Source organism: Bos indicus x Bos taurus, chromosome 5 (genome assembly GCF_003369695.1).
Source record: "Bos indicus x Bos taurus breed Angus x Brahman F1 hybrid chromosome 5, Bos_hybrid_MaternalHap_v2.0, whole genome shotgun sequence".
Taxonomy (NCBI): Eukaryota; Metazoa; Chordata; class Mammalia; order Artiodactyla; family Bovidae; genus Bos; species Bos indicus x Bos taurus.
In genome coordinates, this window is record NC_040080.1 from 56,356,067 (window position 1) to 56,371,360 (window position 15,294).

At 35.2% G+C, this 15,294-nt stretch overlaps 1 protein-coding gene across 14 annotated transcripts in view; it reads left to right on the plus strand.

The window, feature by feature from the left end:
- ANKS1B (ankyrin repeat and sterile alpha motif domain containing 1B) overlaps nt 1–15,294 on the plus strand; it is a 1,175,033-nt gene that overhangs the window by 155,505 nt on the left and 1,004,234 nt on the right. For all 14 annotated transcript variants that reach the window (XM_027542059.1, XM_027542058.1, XM_027542067.1 and 11 more), the window contains exons 3-4: nt 9,519–9,675; nt 14,067–14,363. In XM_027542059.1, the coding sequence (XP_027397860.1) occupies nt 9,519–9,675; nt 14,067–14,363 (454 nt within the window). The remainder of the gene's footprint in view (nt 1–9,518; nt 9,676–14,066; nt 14,364–15,294) is intronic.

Consider the following 15,294-nt stretch of genomic DNA (forward strand, 5'->3'; position numbering starts at 1 on the left):
CTTATTGCATAAATTGAACATTATCATTCTGTTTGAAGAATATTTGAATTATGTAAAATATCATAAACTTAATGTTTCATCACTTAGGTCCTTAGTATTGGAATTCTCAAATTACATTTTTTTTCATCCAGTCCTTATTCTATATGATGTAACCTTATACCACCGACCTAAGAACTTTTTATTTTGCCGAGTCTTTTTCAGCTATTTTGCTACCCTTCTCTAGAGCGGAAAATGTGTCCAGATCCTTACCATCTGAGTCTTTTAAAGGAAATGCTATTTATTCTTCTTCATACCTGAATTGTCAGGAGGGAAGTCAATTAAATCAGCCCAAGCTGACTTCTTTGGCCATCTTAGTTGGGGATTCAGTGGCTCTGGTGGAACCATATTTCTTGGTCCCAGCTGGGAAGACAAGCTATCAAGTATAATGGACGGAAGATCTTGGGCTTGACTATTTGAGCTATACAACTTTTCTCGTTCTACCTTAGCTTGGCATTATTTCTCAAAATAATATTGTACCCAAATGTCCCTTTCTTGATTTTCAGTGGTTTTAAGTAAATGTTTTTGGTTTATATGTGACATCCTATGAAGTTCTAACCATTAAGATATATTTCTCTGAGGCTTCTTGCACAATTTTTAGTTTTATTGGCAGTGTAAAAAGTGAGGATAATTTAGGTGAATTGAATAGCAGTCACTAAGCTTATCATAAAGAGATGGGAATTTGACTGTATTTCTTTTAAGATCTTTAATTGAAGATGTTCTCTGAGGATTATATATCTCTGCTTTGCTTTCATCTAAAGGTATCATTTTTCTTTTTAATTTTTTTGCCCTTTTTTTTTTTTTTTTTTAACAAAACCACTCAGATGGCATTCCCTCCCTCTTACTTTCCCAAAAGAGAAAGATTTTACTTAGTGTCATCATGCAGGTGTTAGAAAAAAGTAGGAAAATTCTAATCCCATCTCTCCCTCCCTGCCAGTTATGTGACCTTGAGCCATTTAATTAACCTCTTTATGCCTCAGTTCAAATGTACTGAATATACCATATTCCTTCTAATTATAACATTTTATGATATAATATTTTGTTATTTGTGGCTCAGTTAGGTACTATGATGTTACAGTTCTGAAATTTGGATTTTCATCTAGAAAGAATTCTTGATTTTAAATTATTTAATTTATCAAGGACTTTTAAAGTTAGAGATCATTTATTCTATCCTACCTTCATTACTTCTTTTATTTTATAGATGGAGAAACAAGACCATGCTGGATAAGTGACTTAGTGGCCACTTAATCATTAAGGTGGGGCTGTATCTAGAGTCCGAGTGTATACTTTGACCTGTAATTTACCTTGTATCCCTCTATGACTGTATGCACATCAGTGTTCTAATTTCTTATTGGTTTTTCTCTGTCACATTATGTATTTCTGGCTGCCTCCCATTATCATTAAGTAGTGTATTCTCACGGAATGCTCAGTTAAATATTGCCATAAGAAAAGATATTTGTAGAATAAAAACTTGTCATAGAATATACCTCAGAGCCAGAGGACAATGGTTTTCCTTTTCTTTGTCTTTGGTATTCTCACTTCAAATAGTTAATGAAACATTGTGCTGTATTCCTCCCAAGCAAGCCTTAGCTGTCAGCATAGAAACACTTCATTTCTATCCTTGTTCTTGCTGCTTGTATCCATCAACTTTAGATTGTTTTCACAAACATGGTTTCTAGGCTGAAAGTGTTAGTTGCTCAGTCATGTCCAACTCTTTGGACCCCATGGTCTGTAGCCCACCAGGCTCTTCTGTCCATGGGATTCTCCAGGCAAGAATACTGGAATGGGTTGCTATTTCCTTCTCCAGGGGATCTTCCCAACTCAGGAATCGAACCTGGGTCTCCTGCATTGCAGGCGGTTTCTTTATGGACCGAGCCACCAAGGAAGTTCATGGAATTATAGAGCTAGAAGAAATGTTACAGGGTCTTATAGTTTATTCATTTGCTTTGGGCACGTCCTTTCCCCTTTCCTCCAATATATAATCTGTGGCCTTCACACTGCAAATTAAGACTGTATCCTCACTATTTTGTATGTTTTATTGAGAGTCTCGTTTATCACTGCTAGTTAGCCCACAAATGGAACAACATTTTATATACCTGAAGTACATTATTTCACAATGAAAAATTCGTCTCCACTTAGCCAAATCAGGACACAATAGAAATACTCTTGGTGATTTCCTGAGTCATTTGTAATTACAGATGAGAAAATTGTTACTTTTAAATGATAGAAAAAGCACAGTCAGTAGAACAAATTTAACTGGCAATGATTGTAAATAAATTATTTCAGTAGATAGGCTAGAGATTTATCTTTTCTTCTTTTTCTTTTTAAAATATGGAGGATTCATTGTCTCTCTCATATATTTCTTTTGCAAATTTTATTGCTTTAATTAATTCTCTTCTGAATAGCAATAGCAATTTCTTCTGAAATAGCCAACTTCCTCTTTTTTCCTCCACTTCCTCCTCCCTTTTTTAACTCCCTCCTTTCTTCCCTTCTTCTCTCCTCTTTCCCTCTCTTCCTCTTTCCTTCTTTTCTTTGCTCTTTCTTTTCTGTCTTAAAATAATCATCTTATTATTTTAATAATCCCTATAAAGTTTTACTAAACCTGTATGTTCATATTTCATTCTGATTTCTCTCTTCTTAGAAAATTGCTGGTTTTATTTTCTTGTTAAGTTTCATCTCATTAAACTATGTTGGGTACATTGTGATTCTTGGATGCTGTTTTGGAAAATGTCAGTAATAAATTGTTATTGTATCTTTGAAGTATGTTTGTTATTTGATATGTGTGGGGTTATTTTCTGTTCTTGCTTTTGATTCTTTAAATATTAATGCTTGAATCCTAGACAAGGATTCAATTATAGATAATCCTTCATTATCTATAATCAAGATTGTATCTCAAATTGGGTCTAGACTCTAGATAGTAAACTATCTGCTATACCTTTGATTTGCTCACAATAGACTTTCTAATGAAAGAAGAGCACTTCCTCTAAAAATTTATATAATCTAGTCCATGAAGTTGCTCTTTGAATCACCTACAGATATCTTTGGTTGATTGCTTCTTTCTTGGATTAGAATATTAACTAGTTAAATTTGACTTTATTCATTTTATCTGAAAATAAATCTATGGGAGTGAATTCAGTATATAATGGAGCTCCAGTTAGAAAATGAAGTGTATTGTCCTAAAGTCTTCTGACTACGTTGAACATTTTTGCAACTTTATTTCCAAAAAAGAGAAATAAAATCCTTAAGAAAGTCTGAAATCAAAAGGGCCTTAATGACTTTGAGAATTTCATTAGTTTATTAATGGATAATTTGCATGTCATTAGCTTATTACATCCATATGAAGATGATTTGCATTTATTTCAAAATTATTTGTTTTTAAAAAAATTTTTTTTTACTTTACAATATTTTATTGGTTTTGCCATACATTAACATGAATCTGCCACAGGTGTATATGTGTTCCCCATCCTGAAACCCCCTCCCAATTTCCTCCCCATCCCATCACTCTGGGTCATCCCAGTGCACTAGCCCTGAGTACCCTGTATCATGCATCAAACCTGGACTGGCAATTCGTTTCACATATGATAATATATACGTTTCAATGCCATTCTCCCAAATCATCCCACCCTTGCCCTCTCTCACAGAGTCCAAAAGACTGTTCTATACATCTGTGTCTCTTTTGCAGTTTTGCATACAGGGTTATCATTACCATCTTTCTAAATTCCACATATATGCATTAGTATACTGTATTGGTGTTTTTCTTTCTGGCTTACTTCACTCTGTATAATAGGTTCCAGTTTCATCCACCTCATTAGAACTGATTCAAATGTATTCTTTTTAATGGCTGAGTAATACTCCATTGTGTATATGTACCACAACTTTCTTATCCATTCATCTGCTGATGGACATCTAAATTGCTTCCATGTCCTGGCTATTATAAACAGTGCTGCGATAAACATTGCAAACACAGGAGGATGAAATGAAATAAATTTCTTTGGTTAACTGTAAGGCAACTTGCTGTTGAGGTAAAGAAATTTGAATGTTGAATCTTCCCAATTAATTTAATTTTGCTTATAATGTATACTGAACTTCTTAAAAGACATTTCATACTAATCAGAAGTATTATTTATGTCTATCAAAAAATGAAACAAATTAAACATGATAGCAAAAATCAATACTTTTTAGAATTCCTATTTTTACCTGAACAAACATTTTTAACCTCAAGCTGCAAAATGTTGCAGTGATTTAAACTGAATTATTATTAAACTTAATTGGGTATTTTGTTTTGTTCCTAGGAAATGGAATTCTTTTTTCTGTGATCTCATCAATTACATTTATTTTAGTGTTTTGGAGAATTTTTTGTCAAATGCTGTAAGAAAGATTACCACTTTAGTTTTAAGATATAGGTATTTTCTGCTTGCTAGCTTATAGACAGTTTTCATCAATATAACTTAATATTTCATGCCAGATAACCAAGCACAGTCAACATATTCATGATACTTTTGGAAGATATAAGATGCAACTTAAATAAAAGTAAAAAAAGAGAAGTTAACTAGGTTCATGGTGATCAGTTTGCAATGTATCAGATCATTATGTTGTACACTTGAAACTAAAATCATGTTATATTTCAATTATATCCCTCCCCAAAACCAACTACCCCCAAAACCAAAAACAACTACTCTTCTTGTTTAGACATTAAAGAAAGTAACTGAAATTTAATTTGTTCTTGATAAGCCTGAATGAAAAAGGCCTGTATAATGCGTATTACTTGTGGTATACATGGATATATCATAAGAAAGATTAATGATACTTTATTGATTAATATTTTGCTTAAGTTTCAGTGAGACCAATAGGCACTCATTTGATCAAAGATATAACTTTATATTTCAAAAATATGTTTTTTTATTAGAAATCTGAGTTTACCCAGTTCATTAGCTGGTATCTCTGAATAAGAGAAAAGATTTTAAATACATTTAAATTAAAAAATAAATTTTATAGAATATTTATTTAATAAAATAAGCTAAAAAACTTAAATATAAATAATAGTATTTATTTAGAATCTTGGTGTTCACAAAAGACAATTTTATAAACATGCAGATTATTCTTTAATGATTAGATGGTAGTAACTTACACAATACAAATAATTAGTAAGATGGTCAGTTTTTTCAGTATATCATAACTCTTCTTGATAATAAATGCATATCACACACATTATTTGAAAATGTCAACAAAAACTGAGCCCAAGAACAAATGAAATTCTGAAGGGTTTGAGAGTAAAAGAAAATAGTATTGATGACTCCATAAAATTTTCCTCTTTCCTCTTAGAAAGGAAATGTTTAGAAGTTTCAGAATTCTTTTTGATTTGCTTAGGCATTGAAGAATGAAATTAAAACCCTTCACATAATTGTCCCTTTTTAATACATGGATTTGGAGAAGGCTTTTTTTTTTGGTAGGATAAATTCTACTGATCACTCCCAGGTATTTAACAATGCTTCCTTTGGTGTTATTTTACCTTTTATTTAAATACTTATATACTTCAGTTCAAGAAAAAAGAAGGCAAAAATTGTTTAATATTGCAGCAAATAGCTTTAAGAATAGTTTTTAATTGTATACAGTTTTACAGTAATATTCATTTCTCATTTGATTCATACCACAACCCTTTTAGACCAGCAGCTATATGTAATCTCTAAATTCCATTTTAACAGTGTCTGAAAGAGAGACAGAGGTTATTTGAAGTGTCCAAGATTGGTAAAGAATCTGCCTGCAATGCAGGAACTGCATAAGATGCAGCTTTGACCTCTGGACGGGGAAGATCCCCTGGGGGCGGGCATGGCAACCCGCTCCAGTATCTTTGCCTGGAGAATCCCATGAACAGAGGAGCCCGACAGGCTACCATCTATAGGGTTACAACCACAAAATGCTGATGAAAGAAATCAAAGATTTCTTTGGAAGTCCATCTATTGGACCCAAATAGATGGAGAAATATACCATGTTCATGCATCAGAAGAATCAATATAGTGAAAATGAGTGTATTACCCAAAGCAATCTATAGATTCAATGCAATCCCTATCAAGCTACCAATGGTATTTTTCAGAAAACTAGAACAAATAATTTAACAATTTGTATGGGAAAAAAAAAAAAAAAAAACTCGAATAGCCAAAGCAATCTTGAATCAACCTGCCTGATGTCAGACTATACTACAAAGCTACAGTCATCAAGACAGTATGGTACTGGCACAAAGACATAAATATAGATCAATGGGACAAAACAGAAAGCCCAGAGATAAATCCATGCACCTACGGGCATCTTATCTTTAACAAAGGAGGCAATAATATACAACAGAGAAAAGACAATCTCTTTAACAATTAGTGCTGGGAAAACTGGTCAACCAGCAGTGGAAGAATAAAACTAGAACACTTTCTAACACCATACACAAAAATAAACTCAAAATGGATTAAAGATCTAAATGTAAGACCAGAAACTATAAAACAACTAGAAGAAAACATAGGCAAAACACTCTCTGACATAAATCACAGCAAGATCCTCTATGACCCACCTCCCAGAGTAATGGAAATAAAAGCAAAAATAAACAAATGGGACCTAATTAAACTTAAAAGCTTTTGCACAACGAAGGAAACTATAAGCAAGGTGAAAAGACAGCCTTCAGAATGGGAGAAAATAATAGCAAACAAAGCAACTGACAAAGAATTAATCTCAAGAATATACAAGCAGCTCCTGCAGCTCAATTCCAGAAAAATAAATGACCCAATCAAAAAATGGGCCAAACAACTAAACAGACATTTATCCAAAGAATACATACAGATGGCTAACAAACACATGAAAAGATGCCCAACACCACTCATTATCAGAGAAATGCAAATCAAAAGCACAATGAGGTACCATTTCACACCAGTCAGAATGGCTGCTATCCAAAAGTCTACAAGCAATAAATGCTGGAGAGGGTGTGGAGAAAGGGGAACCCTCTTACACCATTGGTGGGAACACAAACTAATATAGCCACTATGGAGAACAGTGTGGAGATTCCTTAAAAACTGGAAATAGAACTGCCATATGACCTACCAATCCCACTGTTGGGCATACACACCAAGGAAACCAGAATTGAAAGAGACATGTGTACCCCAATGTTCATCGCAGCACTGTTTACAATAGCTAGGACATGGAAGCAACCTAAATGTCCGTCAGCAGACAAATGGATAAGAAAGCTGTGGTACACACAATGGAATATTACTCAGCTACTAAAAAGAATGCATTTGAATCAGTTCTAATGAGGTTGATGAAACTGGAACTTATTATACAGAGTGAAGAAAGCCAGAAAGAAAAACACCGATACAGTATATTAACACATGCATATGGAATTTAGAAAGGTGGTAATGATGACCCTATATGTGAGACAGCAAAAGATACACAGATAAAGAACAGATTTGATGCAGGATACAGGATGCTTGGGGCTGGTGCATTGGGATGACCCAGAGGGATGGTATGGGGAGGGAGGTGGGAGAGGGGTTCAGGATTGGGAACACGTGTACACCCGTGGCGGATTCATGTTGATGCATGGCAAAACCAATACAATATTGTAAAGTAATTAGCATTTAATTAAAATAAATAAATTAAAAAAAAAAAGAACAGACTTTTGGACTCTCTGGGAGAAGGCGAGGGTAGGATGATTTGAGAGAATAGCACTGAAACATGTATATTACCATATGTGAAATAGATCACCAATCCAGGTTTGATGCATGAGACAGGGTGCTCAGGGCCGGAGCACTGGGGTGACCCTGAGGGATGGAATGGGGAGGGAGATGGGAGAGGGGTTCAGATGGGGGACACATGTATACCCATTGCTGATTCATGTCAATGTATGGCAAAAACCACTACAGTATTGTAAAGAAATTAGCCTCCAATTAAAATAAATCAATTAATTACACACAAAAAAAGAGTCAAACACGACTGAAGCGATTGAGCACACACAGGTACACACATACACACACCAAGTTACTAAGTATTAGAGAGTTAAGACTTCAAACCAGATCTTCTGATTCTTAGCTGCTTTTGTTATTCTCAAATATTGAATCCTTTTCACCACTTTGTAAGTTACTTATCTGAGAATGGAAGAGTTTATATAACACCTCTTACATGGTGGAGAGGTGAGAAGCATAGAAACTGGGCAAACTTCAGGTTTCCTTCTGATTTTCAGACTGTTTTTCCAAAGGTGATTTGAAGGAAGGAGTTTTACTTTTAAAGAATTTTGTTTTTACTTGGGGCAAGAACTAATATTTGTATAGTGTTTTACTATTCATTGAATGGCTTCTCTTTTATGTTCTAATTTAATGTTCTTACCAGTGTTGAGCAATAGGCACTATTATTATTATTTTCTACAGGAAAGAAAAAGAAAAATAAGACTAATTGATACTCTAGTGGTCATATTATTGGTAATTTGCATAGCTGGGCTTCCTTGGTGGCTCATATGGTAAAGAATGATGTAATGCAGGAAATTCCTGTAATGCAGGAAACCTGGATTCGATCCCTGTCCCTGGGTTGGCAAGATCCCCTGGAGAAGGGAATGGCAATCCACTCCAGTATTCTTTTTTTTTTTTTTTCACTCCAGTATTCTTGCCTGGAGAATTCTATGGGCAGAGGAGCCTGGTGGTCTACAGTCCATGGGGTCGCAAAGAGTCAGACATGACTGAGTGACTAATACTTTCACTTGCATAACTGGTACTTTGCATTCAAGTCCTTTAAATTCAGGGCTTATAAAATAATACTATTTTTAGAAAAGAAATGTTAAAATGGGGTTTATTTTCTCTGAAATCTCGTCATTAGAATAATTGTGTCAGTGATAGAACTTGTCTCATAAATGAATTTCCCTCTTAAAATAATTTCTTAGGCTTGGAGGAGGAAAGTGAAAGAGTATACAAATATAAACAACACACTATGTTCTGTGCCATGGCTGAAAGTTATTAATTTTTTTCAACCTTTTAGGGTCTCTTTCCTACTGTGTTGCTTTCTCTTTTATATGAATCTTCAACCCTTTATTCTAGTTCTCTATCAGAATGATGTATAATTTCCTAAATGTCTTTTAGCAGGATGATAACTTTTTGTTTGTAAACAGGGTGTTTGCTTGCACCTCAAGTCTTCCTTCAGACTAAATCTCAGGTATAAGTTATCTGGGAATACTCCATTTTTAAGAAAGATATGAAGAGGTATACTGTTATTTTACTATATTCATTCGGTTAATAAAATTGGATAAATTTTGCCCAAAAGATCTCTAGTAATTGTATGGGTCAGTCAATGAATGCTGTGTGTGTATGTGTGTGTGTGTGTGTGTGTGTGTGTGTGGTGGTGGTGGTAGTTTGAATGATTACTCTAAATTTCTAGTCAGTATCTAATATACTTTTATGATTATCTGTTTAATAGTAGCCATATTGTTCAGCATATTTTCTTCTGTTGTATTTTTTTTTCCTTCTTAGGGACATTGTTCTCAAACTGCTTCAATATGAGGCATCAACAAATGTAGCAGACAACAAAGGTTATTTTCCTATTCACCTGGCTGCCTGGAAAGGAGATGTGGAAATTGTGAAGATTCTTATTCATCATGGACCATCACATTCCAGAGTCAATGAACAGGTGCGTTTGTCAAATATTCACTCATGCTGTGATTTTTGAGAGTTTTATGAAGTCAAAGCCACATTGAAAAATTAATTATTTCTGTCGTTACCCTGCCAAAGATCATCCTACTGCTGAATTTGCTAAAGGAGACATTTGAAAACGTCTTTGGCATTTGTTTATAGGTACAATGGCACTAAGTTGGACATTTGTAAAGATATTTGTTAATAATAAAATCCCACATAAATTAAGTAGTTCTAGTATTTTTGCCTGCCTTACATGAGCATCCATTTTATAGTTATTGAATATTTAAAGATAAAACAATTGACATTCATAATGTGAAAGTAGTTTTTCTTAATAAAATTTTTGATGCTAGAACAATGATGATAGCTATCATTTCCATAATACTTTACCATTTACATAGCACTTTTATATTAAGTGCTATTTTGTGAATTAAAATGCAAATACAATGTATGCAGTTGCTAGTCACATATTAAATAAAAAATTTCCTGTACACACACACACACACACACACACACACATGCCTAGAGTAAGTTCAGTAAAACACAGCAGCAGGATGAAACTGACAGATAAAGTCAAAATATTTGCAACTACATAGTATCCATGTTACACTTAATGCATATATTAAAAAATAATGCCATTCTCAGTGTTCTAAATAAATAAGACCAGATTCCAGAAAGTAAAATACAGTCCTCTAGTACAGTATAATAATAAATGAGCTCTGCATGCCCCCTACTGTTCCCATTTTGTAAAACTATATTTGAAAACCAGCGTGCTGCCCAACAATTGAATTACAAACAGGGCATTAAGCTGCAGGTTGGCCGCTGTCCAGTATGGGTGCAAGGAGGTTACTCTAGGGCAAGCACATCTAATATAGTACAATTAGCATATTGTTCATATGGGTATAGACTTTGCAGACACTTGACTGAAATTCAGATTAAAAATGAATACTTGCCAGCTGTATACAGCAAAGGGAAGAAAATATAATAGTTTTCTTACATCAAAATGCAGTTGTGTAAAGAACTAATCAGGAAAAATGTTTTATTAATTGGAAAAATATCTTGTTAATATATATCACAAAAATGTCTATGTTTTCATGTTACAAAACGCAGAATATTTTTATGAGAATAGTTAATTCAAGTCTTTACAAAATTATGGATATGGCTGTCTTTATTTATTATCTAAAAAGGAAATTTATGAGAATGCTTCCTGTTCCTCAGAAAACCAAGTTAAAAGATCATTGGTGGGATGAGCCATCTGGTGGTTATTCTTAAAACTGAATGCCCAAAGCAAACCTAAAGTAATAAGATGGAAAAACAAACCAAGGTTAAACAATGGAATATTAGTTTCTACAAGCAATATTTTTTAAATGACATGAAAATAAGGAAAAAAACCCTAACCAACATTTACATTTGAATGTTGAAGATTTTATTTTATTATTATTTTTTTAAATTTTATTTTATTTTTAAACTTTACAATATTGTATTAGTTTTGCCAAATATCGAAATGAATCCACCATAGGTATACCTGTGTTCCCCATCCTGAACCCTCCTCCCTCCTCCCTCCCCATACCCTCCCTCTGGGTCGTCCCAGTGCACCAGCCCCAAGCATCCAGTATCGTGCATCGAACCTGGACTGGCGACTCGTTTCATACATGATATTATACATGTTTCACTGCTATTCTCCCAAATCTCCCCACCCTCTCCCTCTCCCACAGAGTCCATAAGACTGTCCTATACATCAGTGTCTCTTTTGCTGTCTCGTACACAGGGTTATTGTTACCATCTTTCTAAATTCCATATATATGCATTAGTATACTGTATTGGTGTTTTTCTTTCTGGCTTACTTCACTCTGTATAATAGGTTCCAGTTTCATCCACCTCATTAGAACTGATTCAAATGTATTCTTTTTAATGGCTGAGTAATACTCCATTGTGTATATGTACCACAGCTTTATTATCCATTCATCTGCTGATGGGCATCTAGGTTGTTTCCATGTCCTGGCTATTATAAACAGTGCTGCGATGAACATTGGGGTACACGTGTCTCCTTCCCTTCTGGTTTCCTCAGTGTGTATGCCCAGCAGTTGAGGATTTTAAATAGCATAGAGAAACTGTTATTTTCTGTGATGTTGAATAAATCAATTTAAATATAAATTTTTTTTTTTTTGAGGAGATTGGACTTCAAAATTCTTTTTTCAATTCTGTTACTTTATGTTGTGGTTTCTATTTTAGATGAGTTGAAATTTTTTGAGATTTTTTAATACCATGTTTTCCATGTTTTTTGTTTGTTATGTACATACTCCTTTAGTAGTAACATAGATCTCTCATTCAGTGTTATTTCTTCTAAAAGTTTCTGATGTAGGAATTTTGTTTTCATAGGTAAATTTTGATTTTAGCTTTATTCTCCCCCCCCCACCCCCCGCAATGGGACAGAAGTATACTAATTAATTATATACCTTTATGTATTTAAGCAATAGAGGGCAGGAATGAAAATGATAACGAACATTTACTGAGACTTATGATAACCGGGTGGCTTCCCCAGTGGCTCAGTGGTAAGGATCCAGCTGCAATGTAGGATACGTGCAGGAGACACAGGTTCAGTCCCTGGATTGGAAAGATCCCCTTGAGGAGGAAATGGCAACCCACTCCAGTATTCTTGCCTGAAAAATCCTATGGACAGAGGAGTGTGGTGGGCTATGATCCATGGGGTCACAAGAGTCTGACACTACTGAGCACACATGCAGGCCAGGCAATGACGGTTAAATAAGTAAGCACATATGACATGCAACGGTGTGTGCTTTGCACATAGTGTTAGCTATGATGGTGACTGTGCTGATATCATCCTCCCTTGGTTTATAGAACCCTCATTTAGGACATTGCATTTTTGTTACTAAAATTTCATGTTCCCATTTCTCCTAATTGACCTTTCCACCTCATGGCGTAGTCATACTGCATATACCTACACTATCTGCCCAAATAATTGAAAGGTCCGTTTCTCTTGCAATGGGGTTCAATTTTCTTGATTTTAACATTTATTATTCTGCTAAATTCCTGGGGAAATCTCATTGATTTTCAGCTGAAACAGTTATATTTTTATTTTGAGTCACACCATGCGACTTATGGGATCTTAGTTCCCTGGCCAGGAATCAAACCCAGGCCCTTAGCAGTGAAAATGTGGAGTCCTAACAACTAGACTGCCAGGGAATTCCCTCAGCTGAAACACTTATAAGCTACACGTGTAATATTCCTTAACTTGTCTGGATATGGGTATAGACCTGCCTCTCAATTCCTGATTATATTTCAAAAAGATATGGGTTAATGTTAGGGCCAGTACGTCTTTGTTCTCTTTGCAAAAGAAGCAAGGATTTATACTTAAATGGAAGATAAAATGAAACTTGATTTGGGAAACATCTCTGTAAATCTTTCATTATCAGAGAATTTACTCTCTCAACTATATTTGGGAAAGCCAGTCTGTTAAAGGTGTATTGTTATTAATCTCTCTCATTAGCAGATGTCACAGAGGCTTGATTCACAGTGCTGATAACACTAACCATCTGGGCCCAGCAGGGCTACCAACTAACACAGCTAAATGGTTTATCACTCTTGGAAGTTAGAATATATAGTTTAAGGAAAAGTTCGATTCTTTCAACTGAAGTGATAGAAATAAAATGTGATAAATGATAGATACTATTACCAAATATTAAGTACTATTAGGCATACTTATTAAAACACATACATTTTAAATGTATGTTTTCAAAGCATCTCAGGTTTTCAGTTCAGTCGCTCAGTCGTGTCCAACTCTTTGCAACCCCATGAATTGCAGCACACCAGGCCTCCCTGTCCATCACCAACTCCCGGAGTTCACTCAAACTCACGTCCTTCGAGTCGGTGATGCCATCCAGCCATCTCATCTGCTGTCATCCCCTTCTCCTCCTGCCCCCAACCCCTCCCAGCGTGAGAGTCTTTTCCAGTGAGTCAACTCTTCGCATGAGGTGGCCAAAGTACTGGAGTTTCAGCTTTAGCATTATTCCTTCCAAAGAAATCCCAGGGCTGATCTCCTTCAGAATGGACTGGTTGGATCTCCTTGCAGTCCAAGGGACTCTCAAGAGTCTTCTCCAACACCACAGTTCAAAAGCATCAATTCTTCAGTGCTCAGCTTTCTTCGCAGTCCAACTCTCACATCCATACATGACCACTGGAAAAACCATAGCCTTGACTAGACGGACCTTTGTTGGCAAAGTAATGTCTCTGCTTTTTAATATGCTATCTAGGTTGGTCATAACTTTCCTTCCAAGGAGTAAGCGTCTTTTAATGTCATGGCTGCCTTACTATACTTCGATTTTCATAACAAACTGTATTTCTGAAAACTTGCACTGTATGTCTTAACAGAACAATGAAAATGAAACTGCCCTACATTGTGCAGCTCAGTACGGACACTCAGAGGTAGTTGCTGTTCTCCTGGAAGAGCTCACCGATCCTACTATCAGAAACAGCAAGCTGGAAACACCTCTGGACCTGGCAGCCCTCTATGGACGGCTTAGAGTGGTCAAAATGATCATCAGTGCACACCCTAACTTAATGAGCTGCAACACCCGAAAGCACACACCACTACACCTTGCTGCACGCAATGGTCACAAGGCAGTTGTTCAGGTGCTGCTGGAAGCAGGAATGGATGTGAGCTGTCAAGTGAGTCTTTTTGTAGCTGTGCTTCCAAAACAATGGTGTTCTTGCTTTCTTTGAGATACAGATGTTGAAATTTACATCTTAATTACATGTTAAATTTACAGGAAGAAATATTAACATTTTTAAATCAAGCAAATGGTCCACATGTGTTTTTGTAACTACTAAATTCAAAGTATCCTGCCACATTGTTGGGAAATATGGAGGGATATAAGCCCTAGTCTCTAACCTCATTCTAACTTGAGGGCTTTCCACATGAAAAATTATTACTAGATGGCAGTTATGTGTGGTCTTCTTAGTAATTGTTTCCTTTATTCCAGTATCTAGCACACAGCTTGACATACACCAGGAATTCAGTCTAAAATTGAGTGAATGAAAGAAATAAATGAAATTGACTTTAATTTTTGAGTACGTACTTTGTGTTTAATATGTTGACACATTTAGAATCTATATCTCACAGCTATCTTGTGGGATTGAGAGCTATTAAGTTTCAGTATGGAGGTGAGGAATCAGATTCAAAGACTAAGAAACTTGCCTAAGGACACATGACTCAAAAACCCAGAATGTGAATTAAGATTTACTGATTAAAGTCCAGGCCTCTTTCTACAATAATGTACTTGCGTACATGACTGATAAAGGAAGGATCACTATACCTAAAGGCAATAAGAAAATTTTTTTTTAAACTTTACCATTTGCATAGGTGAAAAACTTTCTCTTAAAATCTTCCTTGATCATCCTCAGAGCAGAAACCAATAGTTCCCTGCAGTGCTCACAAATTCTTGTCTTCTGTGTTATGTTCCTCCCTCCTTCTACCCTCAAAATAATTCTTAATTTCCATACTAACTCTATGCCAAGAATAGTTGAAGAGTATTCTGAAGTATGGTACTTTTTACTAGGCATTAGTGATACCACGATGAAAAAATAGATATGGTCTTCA